Raw genomic sequence first — 23,922 nt, 5'->3', positions numbered from 1 at the left:
AAAAAAGTTAGTGTAATATTAGTGTTTTTAAAAATATAACTAAATTACTTTTATTTAATTCTATGCATCACATTTAAAGATCAAAGCATAATAATAAAAAAAACAACCTTAGGCGGGAATTAATTTTCCAATTTAAAATTCAGTAAAATAATTTTTAATTTGATATGTTTCCAATAATTAAAGATTTAGTTTAAATTTAAGTTAAAAGTGCTATGGCATTTATTTTTTACAATGAAAATTTATAAAATTCATTAACATTATAATTTAATATAAAAATATTTTGACAATTGAAATCAAGTTAAACAAACTATGTTCTTTTGCTTTTTTTTTTACTTTTCTCCTATACTTAATTATTAAAAGTGATGTATACAATTAAATAAAAGTAATTACATTTTATTCTGATGAAACGCAATTTTACATTTATTTGTAAAATAGAAAAAATGTAAACATTTTATAATTAAATAATTATGATTTTTAAATATTGATTAAGCATTAAATTATGTTAAACTATTTTTTTTATTTTAAGCATTTAATTTAAAGTTGGGTTTTTATTTTATTTAGAAAACTACAGCTATCATTTTCAATGGATGTGTGTTGCAATGCCTGTGATTGGTCATGCTTGATTTAGGACTTAACTCCTATTTCTTTTTTGGCAGTAGTAATTTACACTTGTACATTTGGCTCCACCCTTTCTTCAGGCACATTTTTACTCAAATTTTGTAAATAGCCAAAAGTAAGTTACTCAAAAGTCGATACGTAAATCAAACGTGTAAATTACTCACAAAAGTACGTTGTTTTTGTGGATAGCCCTGTTACTTAGGAAACACGTTCAGAATGCTGAACAAAGAGTACGCAGAGAAAACTTTAAAGCACTAAAACAAACATGCCAAATTCTCGGAAGGAGGAACCTCAGGGGCGGCTCCTCCACTAGGGCGGAGGAGCGTCGCCCCACTGCTTTCTCGCAGTGCAAGAAGCAGAAACATAAAATGGTAATAACTTTCAGGTATTACCATTTTATGTTTGGTTGTGGGTGGACGGGTTTAAGGAGCTGCTCTGAGAGCAGGGCAGGGGAGGAGTGGTGTGTCTGCCCACTCCCAAGTGCGCAAAGACTGCATGGTTGGCCCCCTGGCCGCCCAAACCAGTCATGCACACTCTGCCCATCTCAATGCAGGCTGCACTGCAGCCTGCATGGAGAACATGGCCTCCCCATAAGCCGCTGGCGGGGCGGTGTACACACCAATCACAAATATTTTTAAAAAACATTAAATTAACCCCCCTGCGTGACCTCCCCATGCGACACCCCCCAGTGTGACCCCCCCCTCCCACGAGCTATGCCACCTGCAACTGGAGGAAATGTCTTTTTATTCTTCAAAAGTCATGTACGACACCTTCACCAAGTCTGGCTATTTAACTAAATGAATAGGTTAAACATTTCAACATGCAAAAGGTTGTTGGTGAAAAACGGTAGGACTGGATGAAAATATTACACATGCAATGTACCGACCTGTGCCCATGTAATACATGCAACCTGGTGCTCCTAACCAGGACATCACTTGCTGCCTTTTATATGCACACGACCAGTGCTCTCTAGAGCAATGCGCTCATGACTTAGTGCGTTCTCCGCAGCACATGACCCACTGCTTTCCCGCGGCAGGCAAACACACTGCTCTCCCGCGGCAGGCAGACACACTGCTCTCCCGCGGACACACTGCTCTCCCGCGGCAGGCGGACACACTGCTATCCCGCGGCAGGCGGACACACTGCTATCCCGCGGCAGGCGGACACACTGCTCTCCAGTGGCAGGCAGACACGGCGGCACACGACACTGTGCTCTCCCGCGGCACACGACACGGTGCTCTCCCGCGGCACACGACACGGTGCTCTCCCGCGGCACACGACACGGTGCTCTCCCGCGGCACACGACACGGTGCTCTCCCGCGGCACACGACACAGTGCTCTCCCGCGGCACACGACACAGTGCTCTCCCGCGGCACACGACACAGTGCTCTCCCGCGGCACACGACACAGTGCTCTCCCGTGGCACACGACACAGTGCTCTCCCGCGGCACACGACACAGTGCTCTCCCGCGGCACACGACACGGTGCTCTCCCGCGGCACACGACACGGTGCTCTCCCGCGGCACACGACACAGTGCTCTCCCGCGGCACACGACACAGTGCTCTCCCGCGGCACACAAACCAGTGCTCTCCCGCGGCACACAAACCAGTGCTCTCCCGCGGCACACAAACCAGTGCTCTCCCGCGGCACACAAACCAGTGCTCTCCCGCGGCACACACACCAGTGCTCTCCCGCGGCACACACACCAGTGCTCTCCCGCGGCACACACACCAGTGCTCTCCCGCGGCACACAAACCAGTGCTCTCCCGCGGCACTCAAACCAGTGCTCTCCCGCGGCACACAAACCAGTGCTCTCCCGCGGCACACAAACCAGTGCTCTCCCGCGGCACACAAACCAGTGCTCTCCCGCGGCACACAAACCAGTGCTCTCCCGCGGCACACAAACCAGTGCTCTCCCGCGGCACACAAACCAGTGCTCTCCCGCGGCACACAAACCAGTGCTCTCCCGCAGCAAAGAAACCAGTGCTCTCCCGCAGCAAAGAAACCAGTGCTCTCCCCGTGGCGCACGACCCAGTGCTCTCCCCGTGGCGCACGACCCAGTGCTCTCCCCGTGGCGCACGACCCAGTGCTCTCCCCGTGGCGCACGACCCAGTGCTCTCCCCGTGGCGCACGACCCAGTGCTCTCCCCGTGGCGCACGACCCAGTGCTCTCCCCGTGGCGCACGACCCAGTGCTCTCCCCGTGGCGCACGACCCAGTGCTCTCCCCGTGGCGCACGACCCAGTGCTCTCCCCGTGGCGCACGACCCAGTGCTCTCCCCGTGGCGCACGACCCAGTGCTCTCCCCGTGGCGCACGACCCAGTGCTCTCCCCGTGGCGCACGACCCAGTGCTCTCCCCGTGGCGCACGACCCAGTGCTCTCCCCGTGGCGCACGACCCAGTGCTCTCCCCGTGGCGCACGACCCAGTGCTCTCCCCGTGGCGCACGACCCCAGTGCTCTCCCCGTGGCGCACGACCCCAGTGCTCTCCCCGTGGCGCACGACCCCAGTGCTCTCCCCGTGGCGCACGACCCAGTGCTCTCCCCGTGGCGCACGACCCAGTGCTCTCCCGTGGCACACGACCCAGTGCTCTCCCGTGGCACACGACCCAGTGCTCTCCCCGTGGCACACGACCCAGTGCTCTCCCCGTGGCACACGACCCAGTGCTCTCCCCGACGCACACGACCCAGTGCTCTCCCCGTGGCACACGACCCAGTGCTCTCCCCGACGCACACAACCCAGTGCTCTCCCCGACGCACACGACCCAGTGCTCTCTCCGACGCACACGACCTAGTGCTCTCCCCGACGCACACGACCCAGTGCTCTCCCCGACGCACACGACCCAGTGCTCTCCCCGACGCACACGACCCAGTGCTCTCCCCGACACAAACGACCCAGTGCTCTCCCTGACGCAAACGACTGTGCTCTACCTGACACAAACGACTCTGTGCTCTTTCTGAGCCACACGACCCAGTGTTTTCCCGAGACACACAACCCAGTCCTCTCCCGAGGCACACAACCCAGTTTTCTCCCAAAGCCCACGGCCAAGTTCTCACTCCAAAGGACACGGCCAACTGCTCTCACTCCGAGGGACACGGCCAACTGCTCTCTCTCCTAGGGACACGGCCAACTACTCTCTTCCCGAAGGACACGGCCATCTGCTCTGTTTCCGAGGGACACGGCCATCTGCTCTGGTTCCGAGGGACACAGCCAAGTGCTCTCCCTCCGAGAGGACATGAGCAAGTGCTCTTCCTCTGAGGGACACGGCCAAGTGCTCTCTCTCCGAGGGACACGGCCAAGTGCTCTCTCTCCGAGGGACACGGCCAAGTGCTCTCTCTCTGAGGGACACGGCCAAGTGCTCTCTCTCTGAGGGACACGGCCAAGTGCTCTCTCTCTGAGGGACACGGCCAAGTGCTCTCTCTCTGAGGGACACGGCCAAGTGCTCTCTCTCTGAGGGACACGGCCAAGTGCTCTCTCTCTGAGGGACACGGCCAAGTGCTCTCTCTCTGAGGGACACGGCCAAGTGCTCTCTCTCCGAGGGGCACGGCCAAGTGCTCTCTCTCCGAGGGGCACGGCCAAGTGCTCTCTCTCCGAGGGACACGGCCAAGTGCTCTCTCTCCGAGGGACACGGCCAAGTGCTCTCTCTGCGAGGAACAGGGCCAAGTGCTCTCTCTCCGAGGGACACAGCCAAGTGCTCTCTCTCCGAGGGACACGGCCAAGTGCTCTCTCTCGAGGGACACGGCCAAGTGCTCTCTCCCCGAAGGACACGGCCAAGGGCTCTCTGCCCATGAGGGACACAGCCAAGTGCTCTCCCTATGAAGGACACGGCCAAGTGCTCTCCCTAGGGGGAACACGGCCAAGTGCTCTCCCTAGGGGGAACACGGCCAAGTGCTCTACCTAGGGGGAACACGGCCCAGTGCTCTCCCTTCGGGGGACACGGCCCAGTGCTCTCCCTCCCAGGGACACGGCCCAGTGCTCTCCCTCCCAGGGACACGGCCCAGTGCTCTCCCTCCCAGGGACACGGCCCAGTGCTCTCCCTCCCAGGGACACGGCCCAGTGCTCTCCCTCCGGGGGACACAGCCAAGGGGCTTCGAAGGCGAAGTACAGCCAAGTGCTCTCTTGAGGAATATGGGTGTCAGTGTTCCTGTCAGCTCCATCACATATGTTTTTTGGTACACATCACCTTGTACTTTCCTGGGGCACATCACCTTGCACACTCTTTTTCAATCTTACATTGTGCCCCCTCTGCACAACATCCGGTGCTGCTTTGATATGCATGGCTCTACCTACCGGTATACATGGTCATGTATCATTATTGATCCATGTGCACTGATGTATGTGTATCTTTTGGTCTAAAAAATACCAAGGATACTGGCATTTTTCCCACTTTGTGAAAACATCTATCTGTGTAAACACAGCCACAAATATAGACACATGCATACAAAGGCAAAAGCAACAACAGTGATGAACCCCTGAGGACCACCAATGCAAACATTGCAATGTTTCACTGCATGTTCCCTTCCCAATACGTGAGCATCAAAAGTAAAGTGCAGGGGAAAAATCAGATTTCATACCAAAGGACCCAGTTACCACTGAGATTTCATACGATCGTAATCTCATCCAGTGACTCTACTGAAATACTAATTAGTAACTGCTACAATGAGGAACTGGGAACAAGAGATTGAGGTCCTTTGTAGCAGCGAGAGAAAATAGCTGCAGATCTACTGGGTGTTTGAAAGGGAAGAAGGGAATAAAAGTAAGGATTGGAATTCAGTTTATAATCTCAGGAGCTATTCTGACACTTCCCATACACCAAGGAAAGCAATGCTTCATTTGACACATGGTGGCATTTAAAGAAAACCAATGAAATTGAAATGCCCTCCACGTCTAATACACCCATCAAGTATACACTGTGACAAGCGTGTGTAAATATGTTATGTTACTGTGCAAGAATTAAGGAACAGTTTCTCAGATTTTGGGTCACATATAAAATACAAGACTCGCAGACTCACCAAGAATCTTGGAAATCATGGTGGCGCGTGATTCTGAGAGGTCTGGGAAGTGGGGTTTTACCAAGTCCTGCATGGTAACAGTGGCTAAGGAATTAAAAGCCGAAGATATGGTGCTGAAAGAGAATAAACTGAATTAGAATGTGCTGTGGAATCATGACCCAATATTAAAGATTTGTTGGAAACGATGTCTAAACATTTCCAAATGATTACTTAAAACATTCAGCACAGTTTAAAGGCCAAATTCTATTACTAACTTCTATTACTAACCTTTTCTTCAAATAGGAACTACTTATGTTTAAAGAAAAGTATCCCAAACTACTAATATTTGTAGTGCTGTAATAGTGACCACATCAGACAGGATTGCATTAGCAGTTACCATATGCAAGATTACTAGCAGTGATCACCTCAGTTTATCAGGCACGGTTGTCAGAAGTAATGTAAAAACAAAGATTTGTCAGTGTGTAATGCCTCTAAAGAGTAAATCATAACAGCCATAGCTGCAGTGCGCCTCACACTAAGGTAATATCATAAGTACAAGTTTCACCAAACCCAGATAAACAGTCACCAAAATATCAGCTCTAAATACATATTGGAAATTCAGCAACTTTTTTACAAACACCAGCTCATGATTTCTGAAAATGTACACATTTTTATTTCGAATACACCCTTTTAAAATTTTGGAGTACATATATTAATTCAAACAACCAGAAGCTGAGCTGCACACATGAGCTTGACAATGGCTTTTCATGCAAGCAAACTTTCAAAATTAGTGGAAATTGATGCCACAGTCAAACATTAATTTTGGAAACCAACTGTGATAATGTATAGTTCCGATCTGAGAAAAACATATTATACTTTAGTGCCCTTTATTCGGTATAGTTTTGTATTTTCACTAAAATGACACATAGCTAACCTAGCAATCACATGTAATGTATGTATTTTTTCATGTATGTGCTATTTTTATAGTACAAACACAGGAAAAAGTAAGGAGAGCTCTGTAATAGCTCAATTTCAATGATGATCAAAACTATGGAAATGAATTATAAGGAAAAGGTTTTTACCCTCTAAGAATAATTCATGGCATGTAGTGCTGATTCATATGGTATGCATGCTACTGCAATGTAGTGTTGGGAGTCACATATTGCTATACAGTCATAGCTTTAGTATTTCTTCTCAAAGCTGGCCTTCTCTGCTCTGAAACTTGTCTCACTTCCCAATGGCATTGGCCTAAGTGTCCTTTAGAGATCGGTAACATTTATTTTGGGAAACTAGAAGGTGGCAGTAGCAAGCATTGGCAAAGCCAATATGTCTCGGCAATCCGAGAGCTATTGGTGTTTTCAATATCAATGTCTTTTTGCCATGCTAAATAGCAGCACAGCTGTTGTTCAGCATGGCTGAAAGTCATGTAAACAAGCATTGGCATAGCCACTAGATCTAGCTGGGAGCCATGCAACACTTGATGTTGTTGCACCAAGGATATTGTGCTGGATAACTAAACACTTATAAGGTTCCAAAGGCGAGACCTATTGGCTATGCCAATGCTTTTTATTGTTTGACATTAACCAGGTATCAACGTTTTACGATAAGCTCTTTGATTTTCGATTTACGCTGTACTATGCTTTTTATGTGAAAATTGTTAAGGTTTTATTAACAAAACAATAAATTCTTACTTACTCAATGAACGAAGATGAAATGTAGCAACAGGAAACAGACAAAGATGTTCATGCAAAGAGTTAGAAAAAAAAGAGGATCTGCAACAACCTGAGGATGCTGAGAGGAAGGGTGGGTGCACATGAATCTACAGCACTACATGCCACAAACAATGCCTACAGAGTAATATTTTCCACTCGGTGCATGTGTAGATGTAGGTACACATGTACTGTACAGGCTGTAAAGCAGATGTCCCCGTAGCGGTGGCTTGCTGGACGATGTCGCCCGGAAAGTCTACTTAGGACAGCCTGGCTCTTGGTGGCTTGTTGACGAGCTAACATGTCCACATACTAATGCTTGGTGATAGTGTGTGGGGTGGACCTGAAAGCAGCTTTACATATGTTAGCTATAGGGATGATACCAAGGAAATCCTTGGATGCCCCCTTTTTGTGGGTAGGGCATGTAATGGTCTCTTGGCTTTGGCATAATAAGTTTGAATGCATTTGACCAACCACCGAGCTATGCCCGCTTTGGAGAGAGCAAGCCCCTTGTGTGGTTTTGATAAGGAGACAAACCGCTGCTGGGTTTCAGGAATGGGTTGAGGGCTCTCTTAACATCTAGAGTGTGAAGGGCCCTTTCTCCCACGGAGTCTGGGTGTGTGGAGAACCCAGGGAGTTCAATGGTTAGGTTTAGGTGGAAAGAAGACACCAGCTTAGATAGAAATTTTGGATTTGTCGTAAGGACAACCCTATCATTGAGGACCTGAAAGAAAGGTTCCTGTAGGGTAAGAGCTTGAAGCTTACTTACACGTCCGAGTGAGGTTATGGCTACTAGGAAAGCTACCTTCCAGAACAGGCACTCTAGAGTGCAAAAATGGAGAGGTTCAAGGGAGGGACCGTGAGTTGTGTGAAAACAGTCTTGAGGTTCCAGAGTGCGACCCCTGGGCGGGATGACCCAATTCAGTCCCTTCATTAATGCCATAATGACAGGAATCCTGAATTGTGAAGTATGTTCCCTATTCTGAAGATAGGCAGCATCTGCAGCAAAATGCAGTCAGATAGATGCGTAGAAAAGACCTGACATCGGTAAATGAAGCAGACTAGGTCTGCAACAGTGAGCTTGAGAGGATCTATCTTTTTAGTGAGACAGTAGTGGACAAATCTTTTCCATTTGGCTGCATAGCAGGCCAGCGTGGTGGGCCTTCGGGCCTCCTGGAGGATGAACATATACTCAGGAGGGAGATTGAGGTAGCCAGATTCTATGACCTCAGGAGCCAAATAGCGAGGTTGAGTTTTCTGGGCTTCGGGTGCCTGAATAGGCCCTGGCTCTGGGTCAGAAGGTCTGGATGTTTGGGCAGCCTCTCATGTGGCGCTAGGGAGAGGTCTAGTTGAGCTGTGAACTAGGTCTGTCTGGCCCACGCTGGAGCCACTAGGATTAGAGTGAGGGGTGTTTGCAGAAGCCTAAGAACCCCAAATGAAAGGAGCGGGAGAATCTCAGGCAAATATCCCCTTTCAGTTCATCCATACCGCACTGCCCATGAAATGTGGGTGTGGGATCCTGGAGGCGGTTTGGGAATGTGGCGTTTTCAGCAGTGGCGAAGAAGCCTATGTCTGGAAACCCCAATGAAAGTAGTAAGGGAGCAGAACTTGCAGCTGTAGTACCCACTCGTGGACCTGTTGCTACATCCTGCTAAGCAGGTCTGCAAAGTAGCTGTCTGCTTCTGTACAACACCAGTAGATCGACTGTGGTGAATTGCCCATCGCCAAATGCTCTGAGCCAATGCAGACAAATGTGGCGATTGTGTGCCACCCTTTTACTGGAGATATTACTTGGTGGTCAAGTTGTTTGTTGTACGAGGACCTCTCTGTGCTGAATGTGAATGTTGAAAGCTTTGAGTGCTAACTGGATGGCCAGTAGCTCCAGGTAGTTGATATGGATAGTCAGTTGATGGCATGTCCACAAGCCATGAACGGTTAAGCCCTATAAGTGCGGTTCCCATCAGGTGAGGGAAGCGTCCGTTGTGATGGTCACTTGTGGTACTGGGTTGAAAAAGGACCGGCCTTGCAACAGATTACTACTGTTCCACCACTGTAGAGAGCAATGGGTGCTGGCCCCTTTCAAAACTAGATTTTCCCAGTGACCCTCTGCTCGTGACCACTGTGCAGCTAGGCACTCCTGCAACGGGCACATGTGTAGCGGGTGTGGGACATTATAGTAATACAAGAGGCCATCATGTCAATGAAGCGCGTGACCGTCCTTACCATTAGTTGGTGATCTAGCTGAAAAAGAGGCAGTAAAGACTTGTAAGCGAGGTCTCTTACTAGGCTGCAATCAGCTGTTCCGGTGACTATGTTGAGGTCTGTCCCTAAGAAATGTTGAAACTGAAGAGGCTGAAAGTGTAACTTTACCTTGTTGATGGTAAACCCTAGACTGTACATTTGGTCTATGGTGGCCTGACTATGGCCAGGCACTGTCGCTCATTTGTGCACTTGATCAGCCAGTCAACTGAATAAGACCGCCTGAGATAAGTGACTACCATGGCAATGCACTTTATGAACACGCTGGGGGCTGCGGTGACACTGAAGGTAGCACTTTGAACTGAAAATGCTGCCCACTTACCCTGAACCAGAGGCACACGTGATGTGCAGGGTAGATAGGGATCTAAAAGTAGGCCTCCTTTAAGCGGAGTGCTGCCCATCGAAGGGCAGGTTGAGCAGATGCTGCTGTACTTCTGGTTTGAAACCATAGACGCACAGCCAGGCGTTACATGCGCCACAGTGTCAGTGGCATCAAGGGCACACCGAATAGTGGTGTTGAAATAAGTTCCCCCTCAGAAACAAACTCATTATCTCGTTTTCTGTACTTCACCCCAGTGTGCCCGGTCATTCTTGGAGAGGACAATGCGCCAAAGGATTGCACACTGCAGCAACTATGCTGTCACATTTATCTTCCTGCACCCTTATTGAAGCACCAGGTAAAGTAACAAAGGAGTAGTAAAAATGTATGTTTGTGAAACCCTCAGCCCCTAAGCATGGCATCAAGAAGGGCTGGAATTCCTGCAAGACGTTATGCGCTATCAGCGAACTGGACACCGCCCCTTTGGAAACGTGTCCTTTACATCATGTCACACCGGCCTCTCAAAATACATCAAACGCCAGCAGCCAGCACATACAATAGTGTTAGAGGATCAGATGTTAACCTGGGAGGCGAAACGTTGTTCCTACAACGTTTCAATGTCTTCCCATAGCACTAGCTGGTGATGTCGAGTGTGGGGGTGGGGGGGCAGATCACTTTAATGCTGGGGCATGAGAAATGAGATCCTGCCCCTTTGACCCGATTACATCATAAGGTTGCTCTGCGGCCCCATCTAGTACCCTAGGAGCCCACTACTTGTTTTTGGTTGGTAGACAGAGTGCGAGCAGGGTTCTAATAGCTCTGCTTAATTTGTGTCCATGCTTCTGTGTCATGACTCCCGAGGCCTGGGCAGAGATACTGAAGGTCAGGTCAAGGTTACAGCTGCTACCCCCACTGCCTCTAATTAACATCCTTGATGCCTAGGGTGCCCCAAGAGAGAACACAAAGCCAACATGCACTTACCTGAGAGCGCCACTGAAGAGACAGGCGACAAACAGCCCCGGCAGCCCAGGCAGGTCTTTCAGAATGTCCATCACAAAATACAGCACCATCTGGGGCAGGACAGAAGAAGGGGAAGAAATGACCCAGTGAGACCAAAGCCCCTGAGAAGTAGCAATAATAATGCTGATTATTATAATAACGTTTTTAATATAGCGCTTTATAGAGCACTTCTGACATTTCTAAGCACCGTCAATTGCTGCAGTTACCCAGTTTATTGGTTCTAAATGTAATGAGCTCAGTAGAAAAGATCGCCGGCATGGCCTTCGCTGGAGTCCAACTTGTGAAACAGATTACTGCAGATGATAGCTGTACGCCTTTAACCTACTGAGCACTCTTGTCAGCACATATTCCAGATCTTTCACAAGCACTGTGCCACATTGTACAACAACAACAAACTCGGGCGTTGGATAGCAGCCAAAAGCAAGGAAACATTTGTGGATTGAATTCGCAACAAATTACCGGTATTACACAAGCAATGCCTCTCGCTTCTCTACCAGAGTGTGGGTGGGTGTGCCAAAAAACTGTGCAGCTCGAAGTGAGCTGTGGACTGCACGCACTGAAACCCTGGCCACAGCTCTTGGTGAGCTTGAGAGCACTCACCGAGAACTTAAAACCAGAACAGTTCTTGATGAAATGGAGAGCACAACGCATTCAGTGCCTAAACACTTAAGGTGAGCTGGAGAGCACCAACCAAGCAACCGAAAACTAAACAGCTCTTTGTGAGCTGTGGGCTGCAAGCACTGAAAACCTGAACAGATCATGGTGAGCTGCAGGGCACTAACCAAGCACTTAAAACCAGAACAGTTCTTGATGAAATGGAGAGCACAACGCATTCAGTACCTAAACACTTAAGGTGAGCTGGAGAGCACGGACCAAGCAACCGAAAACTAAACAGCTCTTTGTGAGCTGTGGGCTGCAAGCACTGAAAACCTGAACAGATCATGGTGAGCTGCAGGGCACTAACCAAGCACTTAAAACCAGAACAGTTCTTGATGAAATGGAGAGCACAACACATTCAGTACCTAAACACTTAAGGTGAGCTGGAGAGCACTAACCAAGCAACCGAAAACTAAACAGCTCTTTGTGAGCTGTGGGCTGCAAGCACTGAAAACCTTAACAGATCATGGTGAGCTGTAGGGCACTAACCAAGCACCCAAAACCTGAATAGCTCTTGGTGAGCTGGTGAGCACAGACCCAGCACTCAAAACCTTTACAGCTCTTGGTGAGCTGCGGAGCACTGATCAAGCAACCAACACCTTTACAGCTCTTGGTGAGCTGGTGAGCACAGACCCAGCACCCAAAACCTGTACAATTCTTTGTGAGCTAAAGAGCAGTAACCAAGCGCTCAAAACCTCTGCAGCTCTTGGTGAGCTGGAGAGTACTGACCAAGCAAACAAAAACTGAGCAGCTCTTGGTGAGCTGTAGAGCACTGACCAAGCAACCACAACCTGTACAGCTCTTGGTGAGATGGAGCTACCGGACCAAACACCCGAACCCAGAACAGCTCTTGGTGAGCTGGAGAGTACTGACCAAGCAAACAAAAACTGAGCAGCTCTTGGTGAGCAGAGAGCACTGACCAAGCAACCAAAACCTGTACAGCTCTTGGTGAGATGGACATCACTGACCCAGCACTCAAACCCCTGTGCAGCTCTTGGTGAGCTGGAGAGCACTGTCCAAGGACTTAAAACCCTGTGCAGCTCTTGGTGAGCTGGAGTGAACTGACCAATGATTTAAACCCCTGTACAGCTCTTGGTGAGCTGGAGAGCACTGACCAAGGACCTAAAACCCTGTGCAGCTCTTGGTGAGCACTGACCAAGCACCCCAAACTTGAACAGCTCTTGGTGAGCAGGAGAGCACTGACCAAAAACTTAAAACCCTGTGAAGCTCTTGGAGAGCACTGACCAAGCGTTCAAAACCTGTGCAGCTCTTGGTGAGCTGGAGAGCACTGACCAAGCAACCAAACCCTGAACAGCTCTTGGTGAGCTGGAGAGCACTGACCAAGCAACCAAACCCTGAACAGCTCTTGGTGAGCTGGAGAGCACTGACCAAGCAACCAAACCCTGAACAGCTCTTGGTGAGCTGGAGAGCACTGACCAAGCAACCAAACCCTGAACAGCTCTTGGTGAGCTGGAGAGCACTGACCAAGCAACCAAACCCTGAACAGCTCTTGGTGAGCTGGAGAGCACTGACCAAGCAACCAAAACGTTAACAGCTTTTGGTGAGCTGGAGAGCACTGACCAATGATTTAAAACCCTGTGCAGCTCTTGGTGAGCTGGAGTGAACTGACCAAGCACCCACAACCTGAACAGCTCTTGGTGAGCTGGAGAGTACTGACCAATGATTTAAACCCCTGTACAGCTCTTGGTGAGCTGGAGAGCACTGACCAAGGACCTAAAACCCTGTGCAGCTCTTGGTGAGCTGGAGAGCATTGACCAATGAACCAAAACCTGAACAGCTCTTGGTGAGCTGGCGAGCACTGACCAATGATTTAAAACCCTGTACAGCTCTTGGTGAGCTGGAGAGCACTGACCAATGATTTAAAACCCTGTACAGCTCTTGGTGAGCTGGAGAGCACTGACCAAGGACTTAAAACCCTGTGCAGCTCTCGGTGAGTTGGAGAGCACTGACCAAGCACCCAAAACCTGAACAGCTCTTAATGAGCTGGAGAGTACTGCTGAAGCATCCATAACCTGTACAGCTCTTGGTGAGCTGGCGAGCACTGACCAATGATTTAAAACCCTGTACAGCTCTTGGTGAGCTGGAGAGCACTGACCAATGATTTAAAACCCTGTACAGCTCTTGGTGAGCTGGAGAGCACTGACCAAGGACTTAAAACCCTGTGCAGCTCTCGGTGAGTTGGAGAGCACTGACCAAGCAACCAAACCCTGAACAGCTCTTGGTGAGCTGGAGAGCACTGACCAAGCAACCAAAACGTTAACAGCTTTTGGTGAGCTGGAGAGCACTGACCAATGATTTAAAACCCTGTGCAGCTCTTGGTGAGCTGGAGTGAACTGACCAAGCACCCACAACCTGAACAGCTCTTGGTGAGCTGGAGAGTACTGACCAATGATTTAAACCCCTGTACAGCTCTTGGTGAGCTGGAGAGCACTGACCAAGGACCTAAAACCCTGTGCAGCTCTTGGTGAGCTGGAGAGCATTGACCAATGAACCAAAACCTGAACAGCTCTTGGTGAGCTGGCGAGCACTGACCAATGATTTAAAACCCTGTACAGCTCTTGGTGAGCTGGAGAGCACTGACCAATGATTTAAAACCCTGTACAGCTCTTGGTGAGCTGGAGAGCACTGACCAAGGACTTAAAACCCTGTGCAGCTCTCGGTGAGTTGGAGAGCACTGACCAAGCACCCAAAACCTGAACAGCTCTTAATGAGCTGGAGAGTACTGCTGAAGCATCCATAACCTGTACAGCTCTTGGTGAGCTGGAGTGAACTGACCAATCATTAAATGCCCAATACTAATCTCTGATCACAAGTTTCTCCTTCCGACCATGAATGGACAATAGCTCTACAGAGGCATACCCTCTGAGGGTATGCCTCTGTTTGACTCTAACCATTGAACAGAGGCTGTTCAATAGTTAGAGTCAAACAGGTAAAAGCATTTCTAGAAGGAATGTGTGTGGATACATCAAGAAGGGTACAAGACCTATACAGTTCTGAGAGGCACAAAGAGGTGATGGAGTATGTGGGTGACTAAGTGTGTAAGAGACAGACATCAACAAGAAAGATACAGGTAGCAATTTATAAACACACATAGGGTCCAACTAATATAGCTGACACAATCCTGTACGGTTTTGGATGGTAGCTAGGTGAGGTGGTGAAGCGAATGGTGTGCGGGATTTTCCTCACTTGAAGGTGTGTTTTTAGATCATAAGGATAGGGAGGAAGGCCGCAGCTCAGAGCTCATCAGAAAATAAGTTTTAATTTAGTAAGTCAGGAAAGTATTGCTATGTAGATGTGGTGCTGCTTGCTTTGTAGATGACAAGGGGGTTAAAGCAAATAAGAGCACAAGATTCACATTACTGTTCAGTGGGCCAATGTATGGCTGAAGAAGACTAGAGCAGCCTCATGCAGGACCCTCAAGACTATCATGACCTATGAGCCACTGAGTCTGAATGTCAGCAAAGGGAGATCCATGATTGACCCATGAAGGGAGATCCATGATTGACCCATGAAGGGGAGACCCATGATTGTCTGGGAGGTTATAGAGTGTTTATATGGCTAAGTGAATAACTAAGTGCCACCCTCTCCACGTTCAAATTCTGGAACAATGTATGACAACTAATTAAAATGCTCATGAAATAAACACTGAAATATTGTCATTTCAAAATTGCTGTTTTCGAAATGCTTCTCCTCGTATGGGGCATTTATCTGAGCAATAAGAATCAATTTAAAAAAGAAACCTATAGGAGACTAGAAACAGGTTGAGTGATAAATATTTAGGATTTTTTGTGCATAAGCCCCAAACTGAATAACCATTATGGGACAGTACATGGAAATGAATGACATTCAACATACAGACGTCATATCCTCGTTACATGAGGATTAGGGAAAGTGGGAGATGAGCGCTCAGGAGACAACTGCTTTGAAGGTTTCATTGAAATATGCATCTTCAGAGCAGCCTTGAAGGCAGAAAATGAGAAGATGGAGGTGAGATCTGGGGAGTGCTGATTGCAACAGTGTGGGCCAAGCAGGTACAAAGAGCCGCACTGTGATTCAGATGATGAAGGTTTAGGAGTAAAACCGAGGTTTAAATTTCCTTGTGTAGTGGCGCATTATGGATTAACATACCAGACTTTGTAGACTAGTAGTTTACACAATGTTTTTCTAACAGCCAGACAATTTGGTGATTATGGAAAGAGGCAGGGTGTGTATTAAAGGCAAAAGGGAACCCACTGCTAACAACGTGAGTTCCTGAGGCAGGGAAATGAAAATCAATGTACATGAACCATAGGCAACTCAAATGATGTAAATCACAAACACTAATTTAAAAAAGGACACAGGAAGAGGTAGGGTTCGTGCCCGGGGAGACTGTGGAGGGTCCTGATGGCAATGTTTAGAACCTTGTCCACGAGTGCAAGGCGAGGCCGGCCGAACAACAAACGGCTGCAGCACTCTACCCAGCCCAAGATGTGAGACCAGTAATGGGCTAGCCACATTCAAGAAGTTGCGAGAACATTCTTCTTCAGGAGGCAGAGGGTATCATAGTAACAAATGGTTCTTTGCTCCTGTCAGGTTCAATACACACTTAGGGTTCTGGCCAGTGGCCCTGAAGTAAGTGCATCGTTAGAGAAACAAACTTATTTAATGGGTGCTTCTATGTCTATGTCTCATTTCCTCTCTCTTGAATGGGCCATCTACAGTACAGTATTCCTTTAAAACCTGCTTAGTGTCTGTATTAAACTGGATGCGTCTCTAGCAACCCGCAACGCAATTGTGACAACCACGAAATGTTGCTGTTCGCATGTTTTCATTTCGAGTGGTGGATGAATTGTTGGCCTGACTCCTTGCCTCCTACCCCAACACAAGCCACAGTAGCAAGTAATTTGGGAGGCAAACTTGACAGTCGGTGCTCTTTGCAGCCACAAGTCGTTGCTGTGGTTGGGATTCGCTTTGCGCGGCAATTGGCATTAAAAGAATTCTCTTCCTTCTGCCACTACACTCCTTGAAAACAGTTGCCCATGCTCTAATCACCTCATGAGTGGACTATGCAAATGTCTTGTACTTCGGTTTACCAGGTTGTTTAATGAAGCGACTGCAGGTGGTGCAGGATGCTGCAGCCCATCTACTTCTGAAATTCTGTTGTCATGCTTCTATCTCCCATCATCTCTTGGCCCTGCAATAGCTGTCAGCAAAGAATAGGATGCTGTTTCAAACCTTGAGGTGGACTATTAGAGCCTTGTATGGCTACGGTCCCCAGTATCTATCGGTCCGGTTTAGCCACTGTTGGCCGTCAAGATCACTCCGCTGATCTGATGCGCTATTGTCAATGTTTCTACTGTTAGATGTGTAAAAAAGGTGGCTTTTCCTATTCTCTTTCTGGGCTGCACAAGCCTGGCATCTGCTTCTGGCCAAATAGCTCACAATTAACAATGAAAAGCAGTTTTGAAAGCTACTGCAAACATGGCTACTTGCTTCAGCATAACCGGCTGTTGCCTGCAGGTCCCATGAGTCTTGTTAGCACCGTGACACTTCTAGAAGTAGCTGTGTGATCGATAGATGTTTTTCATTCCTTCACTCATATCAGTAAGTTAATGCTTTTAGTTTTAGAGGAGTTTAGCTCGAGGGGATCAACTGCAATGAAATGAGGGCTGAGAGGCAACCTTCAGGCTGAAGATTCGGTATTAAAGTTGTGCCGTGGGCATAACAATTACAAGAGAAACCAAAGGATGAGACCAAGCCTTCTCAGTTTGTGGTGTAGACGGATAAAAGGGCTGGACCCAGAAGTGAGCCTTGTGTGACTATTAGCCACATCGGTTCGTGGGGAAAGCGATGAACGCCAGGATACGGAGAAGAATTGATCATAAAGATAGGACAATAAGGTGAGTGCTTGATTGGAGGTACCCAGGTCATTAAGTGAGAAAAGTAGGGTTGAATGACTGGCAGAATCAAATGCCACAGAGAGGTTGAGAAATGTTATTATTGTTGTGATAGGCAGGGGTTATAAATCTGGCTCACGGATGAGTGCAGTTTCAATGGAGAGCGGAGTCTGAGAGCCAAATTGAAAGGCGTTTTAGTAGGTTGTGGGGGTGAGGAATGTGGGCGATACTAAGGTTTTTAAACTGAAAGGAAGTTGAAATAGAAGATGATGGACTGGTGGTGGGTTTCGGAAGTTGCGGTTTGGTAACTGCAGGTAGTAAGCATTGATGGTACATAAGTGGGTTGTCAGAGGGGTGAAGAGGGATGTTAGGCAGGAGATACCACATGAGGAGAGAGAAAATGTTTGAAGATTTGTGGGCTGAAAAGCTCAGCCGGTGCACAAGAGTTTGCCTTCTTAAGTACAGGGATTAATATGGTAGCTGAGCTTAGTGTAAGGGAGGATAATTTGGTTGTACTCTTGAACTATGATGGTGAGAAGAATGAGGAATTAGCTGGATCAAATTACAAGAAATTGAGAGACTCCACATTTTTCAGATCTTAGAAGAGACTTAAGTAGCAAATTCTGATGCTCAGATGAGGCTGAAGGATGAGGTGGGAGAGAAGATTGTTCATAGTACAAACCACATTTTGAGTAGGTTTATAGTGTGGTAATACGTTCTAGGAATAAATAAGATTTAGGAGTGTTTAGAGCAAACGTAAAATTGATAAGCGTTCATTGATGTATTTCGAGAGTTTTGATACAGTGATTGCTGGAAAAGATTCAAGACTGAGGATCAGCGGTAGTTGGAGTAAAGGTTTATACAAGATAGAGTGAATTAAAGGTTTTTCTCAAGATGTTCCTGGGTTGATTAAAGGACATTGAGTGAAGCAGGGATTCAAGATCATTGTGAAATTGGTATAGGAATGAATGGAGCAGAATAAAGTCCTTCAAAGAGTGGATGTTTATTGGCTGGGTTCGGTAAGGGAGCAGTAGCGGAGAATATGTAGGATAGCGTGGTTCAAGCGAGATGGGTAATGAGGGATTTGAGTGCAAGAAGTTGAGAGCCAAACACTCAGTACGAGGTCTCTTGAAAGCTAGATTACCACCCAATAGTGGTCACTCATACAGGCCAGAGTTACGGTTACCATGGAAGCTTAGGGAACACAGGAGCAACTACTGGAGGCTTAACTAAATCTGGAAATCTCTGAGTAATGGATTACCTTTACCCATGTCTACTGTTTGGTAGCCTATGACAAAATTAATTTCTTACTTGTAGCATGAAACAACATCACTGGTAATGGATCAGATGTAGGCAGCTTTGAAGGACTCTTAACAACTTTGGCACAAATAGAACAAAATTTCAGGTACATATACTGAGTTTTAAGTATCGCTTATCCTATTTTAAGAGCCCATTTGGTATTTAATAATCTAATAGAAGATTAGTTTGAAAAGGAATGGCCTCGCTGCTATGGCGTAGGGCTCCCTGTTTTCCGTTTTTACTGATTTTCACAGATAAATACAGACAGAGAAACATTAACATCCCTGTCTGAATTTATTTTTAAATGTTCATAGAAACAGAAAACAGATTGTTTTCAAGTGATTCTGAATGCTGGCAGTCATGACAGCCAGGCCAATAACTGTGTGTATTGACAGGTAAGGGGGTTAGAAAACACATTTTATTAATGAGGCTTAAACAGCAGACGATATGCACAAGGTTAATACTAAAATGTGCATGTTTTATATAAGTGCATTGATTTATCATCTATGGGTGTTCATATCATTGAAACATGTCAAGCATTCAAGTAAGAGTTTACATTTATTGGTTAAATAAATAGGGAACTATACTAGTTGTAGCTCCATTTTGATAAAATAAACATGGAACAATACATATAACATTAGTAAAAAAAAAATATTGATAAGTACAGATTGACATGTCAACTAAATAAATAAATACCAGAATACCTATTCATGGGTAGAGTGTAGGCCTATGGTGAAAAACAATCTGCCCCAAAAAGTGCTGTAAGTTATACTGGATCATAATGAAGAACAGAGACAAACAAAATATTTGACTTAATTTTTCTTATCTGCAAATGCACAGTGTTCATCCAGCTATTGACTCTAGAATAAAAAAAATGTGTTTGGTGGTGGTCTCTTCATGTTCAGGCTTGAGAAAGCAAAGACAAGAGCTGCAGATGATCATAGGTACTCACAAAGTTATTGCAAGACACTGCAGAAGAACCCTGAACCAGCAGGGTGTTGGCATGAGTGTCCAAGCATTTTGCTCACCTGATCTGGGGAACGAAGGGAAGTCAGCTCTGCACTCTCGTTCTGCTTATAAAATGCAAACATTACCAGTCCCATCAGGCAGCCAAGACAAAGCACAAGCTGCTGGCAGGGGAAAACTGCATAGCAAGATCTGAAAAACAAAGAGCTTGTCATACGATTGCAATCGATGTCATCCAGCTTCTACTGCTTTCACTGATCCCCATTATGCACAAATCTCCAGTCTACCACAGCAATTTGGAAATGGACGCCATTGATCAACAAGCAGAAAAATAATCTGGACTCTTCAGAAACTGCATGGCAAATACCTCTGCTTAGAAGTCCGGCACTTTAAGAAGTAAAACATGGTAAAATGGTCTTTTGATTATCCATCAAGAATATGAAATACACACCTACCCAATTTAACATTACTACGTCATGCTCTGGAAAGAGTTGAAGATCCACGTGTGTAAGATGTTCCGTACTAGTGATGCTGTGCTCTACCAATTCGTCCTGCAGCACAGAAGGTAATGCAAGGCTGGACCCCGCTCTTATAAGGCCCACGTAGCTGCCATACTGCTGTAGCACAGATTCAACACCTACAGTGAATAGGTAAACTCTGGGAAAGCATCCCTGACCTAGCAAGTGGCAAGTGTGTGGGACACTTCAGCCCTCAATTAATTTATGCATAAAACCCATCTGTGTAATTTCCTTTTCAAGCTACCACTACCATTGCCACCCTTTGAAGAAAACCAATATGATTTCTAGATTCTATTAAACTAGGTCTTTCCCGGTTCTCCTAAAGGGATATTGCTGTGCCTGGTGGCCATTGCCACCATGTGCTACCTGCCTGGCCTTTAGTATCAGTACACAACGCATTTAACTTGCCACCTCTACTTGGCTATCAATCCTAGGTAAGCAATCCAAAAATACCATTGGGTGCCATCAGATTTTCTTGTAGTGCTGAAGACACTTTAATACTTAGAGCATTAATATAAACATGGCCACAAATAATTTAAAAACGGTATCATAGTTTAACGGAAGTAATTTTCAATAGGTCATATTGTTCTAAAATATCCAATGCAAGTTTCTCTCAAAGATCTTCAAATCTTTCTAACTTTTCCACAGGATACAGTTTCCTGTTAGAGGACCAATAACAAGGACATATTGAAGCACTTTGTCTTTCACACTACAATCCAGTCTGGACCACTCAACATTTGTGTTATTCGCCTTTGGGAGGCACTCATTCCGGGTCCCTTTCATGCACCTTTAATAACCATTCACACAAGCTCATCAGTACCATATCTCATTCAGATACAACAGGCCATCGTTTCATGACAACTTGTTTACAATGTTGAGACAGGTCCACCTTCCTCCGTATCATGTTTTTTCTTAGGCCACTTTGTTCTTTCAAAATTTGAGGCTATTTTAAACACCTCATCCTCCTCTCTTCAATGACTTCACTCATAGGTGTCACCTCACACCCATCCTCTTGTAGTTCTTTATCATGTTATTCCACAGAACACCTATGTAGAGAATCAGCTGTGGTGCTTCTCCCACCCAGTGCATATTCAAACAGGACAAGAACACCAGCAATCTCATTTGCTCCCTAGATATCGTAGGAACTGCACTCCTTTGAAAGGAGCCAAATCTACCAGAGGGCCATGATTTCCCTTGGCTGTAAATTCTTAACCACCCCCTCAATTAGTCCCCCTCACCCCACAATACTGCCAGTCGTATATAACACCATCACAGCACGCCAATGCCTCAATACTGGAGTCATTTTGATCAACTCCTTCAAAGTTCTCAATACTTTTAATACAATCTCTTTCTTCTTTTTCTTGCCCCAAAACTACACCAATGATATTGTTGCTGCCATCAGTAACTATACTGATTTTTCATCTAATATGGCAGGGCTTCAGCACAGGACACTGTGGCTATCTCTTTCTTAAAAATAACAAATTATTTCTAAGAACATTCATCCTATACAAAGCTCTCACATTTTTTAATTAATTTTACAACCTTGTTATCTCCCCACAAGCGCTCTATAAACTTAGCACAAAAATCAGCTGAAGCTTTTACAATATGGTTTCCCAAGTAATCCTCTCTATCCACCACTATTTCATATTTCTCCTTTTTGATTGTTTAACAAAATGACTCATTTATTTTTTAAAACACATTTTATTGACGGGTACAATAATAGAATACAAAAATAAATAAAACAATGCATCACAGCAGACATGAAGCTGCCCAGAACAACAGAAATAAAAGATGCATACATTCCACCGTTCGTACCAATAACAGCAGTCAAAAGTGTGGAGGCCACCCAAGATAACCCTTGCCTGGATGAGTAGCGTCCCACAGAAAAAGGTGATCACACAAGTGCGGCCGGAAATGGTGCACCCTGGTTTTAGTCCTTCATGCTCCGGTGGTATCACATCTCCACAACCCCATAAGAGGCGTAGAGGTGAAGGGACTGCAATGCAGTAAGTACTGGCACAGAGGAAGCGCGTATTCTTCAGTCAGGTTCTAGAAAGTTCTCAGGTTCCAATTGGTATAGCAGTCTCAGAGAGTGGCCATGCGGCAATGGCTCCAGGCATGCAGCCAGGACCAGTCACCCTGATGACATAAATGCAATAAGACCTCTAAGGGAAATTCATTAGCAAACAGGAGTTTTGACGTGGTGCATTGAAGGGCACGCCCCATGTGAACTGAAGTGTGGCTAGTATCGGGCCCTCTGGGCAACTGCGTCCCCCTGGGTGCCGGTGAGAGGAGGAGGTCCAGCAGGACAGATAGTGTAGGGACAAATCTAGAGAGGAAGCCAGTCTACCCCAGTACTTGTCCATCCAATGAGCTTCATAACACCTAAAGTACTTGGGTGCTATAGTTAACAAGTCAATCTTGTCCCATATGTAAACGTCATAGCTTACAGGGACAGAATAACATATTTGAGAGGTCGCCTCATCCATAACTTATCATGGCATGCTTCATTATAGGATACTTCTAACACTAGAGTAGGACACTGCCACTCCAGTCGACTCACCCAAATAACATTGTTCTTAGATATTATTTTTACAGGACAAGTTCACCGGTCCAGATCAAAAGCTAAAAATAGCTAGGGGTATACCCAAAGAAGATTCCTTTATTAATGCCTACCCCTGTTGTAGGTTAAAATCAGAGTTATGGATTAAGGGTAGAACAGGATGGTTTACCTAACCACTTGAGAATACCAAAATGTTTCGACCTGACAATAATGTCAACAAGCATTGGCATAGCCAATAGGTCTCGCCTTTGGGACCTTATAAGTGTTTAGCCATGCAACAGTTGATGTTGTTGAACCAAGGATATTGTGCTGCATAACTAAATACTTATAAGGTCCCAAAAGCGAGACCTATTGGCTATGCCAATGCTCGTTTTGCTAAGGGGCAAACCAACAGTTCTGCAAAAAAAAAAAGCTGATTGCCACAGACTGGATTTTCTTGTCAAATAGCAGGAAGTCAGTCAAAGGCTTTTTTGATGTAAGACTTCCAGTAATTTGCAGACTTCGCCATTGTTTCTTGTTATTGCGTTAAACTTGGCGGAGTTTTTTCAATTTGTTCGCAGTGATTTTGTAGCGCTTGTCTGTGAAATGTGGCGAGCGGCCTCTGAGATACTCTGAGAACACTTAAAGGTATGAGCACTTTAAGAAGGGCAGCATTGACACAATTATAATATGCACATATTAAAATATGTGACACAAAAACAGCCAAACACTGAAAGTTATGAGCACTTTAAGAAGGACAGCATTGACACAAAGTGCCAAACTCTAAAAGGTATGAGCACTTTAAAAAGGACAGCAGTGACACAAAGTGCCAAACTTTCACGTTTTGTTATGCCACTGTCACAACGCAGCACAAAAGCCGAGGTTGCTGTGCTGCATTGATGAAAGAAACACAGCAGGACCGCGCCATATCTATTCAGATGTGTCGATGCTGCCTTTCGCTCTCTGCCCTGGGATACTTCGGGCTGTAAGCTCCACGTTCACACCCTGGCACCACAGTACAAGGGTGTTTATGTGACGTATAGCATATGTTTTATACTGGAATGGTGCCCTTCCATTAAACAATGGTATTATTGACACAGTTTAAAATGTTTATACATTTGTATGTGATG

The 23,922-nt window shown here is 46.2% G+C and overlaps 1 protein-coding gene across 5 annotated transcripts in view; it reads right to left on the bottom strand.

Annotated features, from left to right (window-relative positions):
• SLC5A6 (solute carrier family 5 member 6) overlaps positions 1 to 23,922 on the bottom strand; it is a 318,876-nt gene that overhangs the window by 80,860 nt on the left and 214,094 nt on the right. For all 5 annotated transcript variants that reach the window (XM_085613195.1, XM_085613191.1, XM_085613193.1 and 2 more), the window contains 3 exons: positions 19,795 to 19,924; positions 10,875 to 10,963; positions 5,628 to 5,740 (listed from right to left, as the gene is read on the bottom strand). In XM_085613195.1, coding sequence (XP_085469321.1) covers positions 5,628 to 5,740; positions 10,875 to 10,963; positions 19,795 to 19,924 — 332 coding nt within the window. The remainder of the gene's footprint in view (positions 1 to 5,627; positions 5,741 to 10,874; positions 10,964 to 19,794; positions 19,925 to 23,922) is intronic.

Source organism: Triturus cristatus, chromosome 6 (genome assembly GCF_964204655.1).
Source record: "Triturus cristatus chromosome 6, aTriCri1.1, whole genome shotgun sequence".
In the NCBI taxonomy this organism is placed as follows: Eukaryota; Metazoa; Chordata; class Amphibia; order Caudata; family Salamandridae; genus Triturus; species Triturus cristatus.
This window is presented reverse-complemented; position numbering and strand designations above follow the sequence as displayed.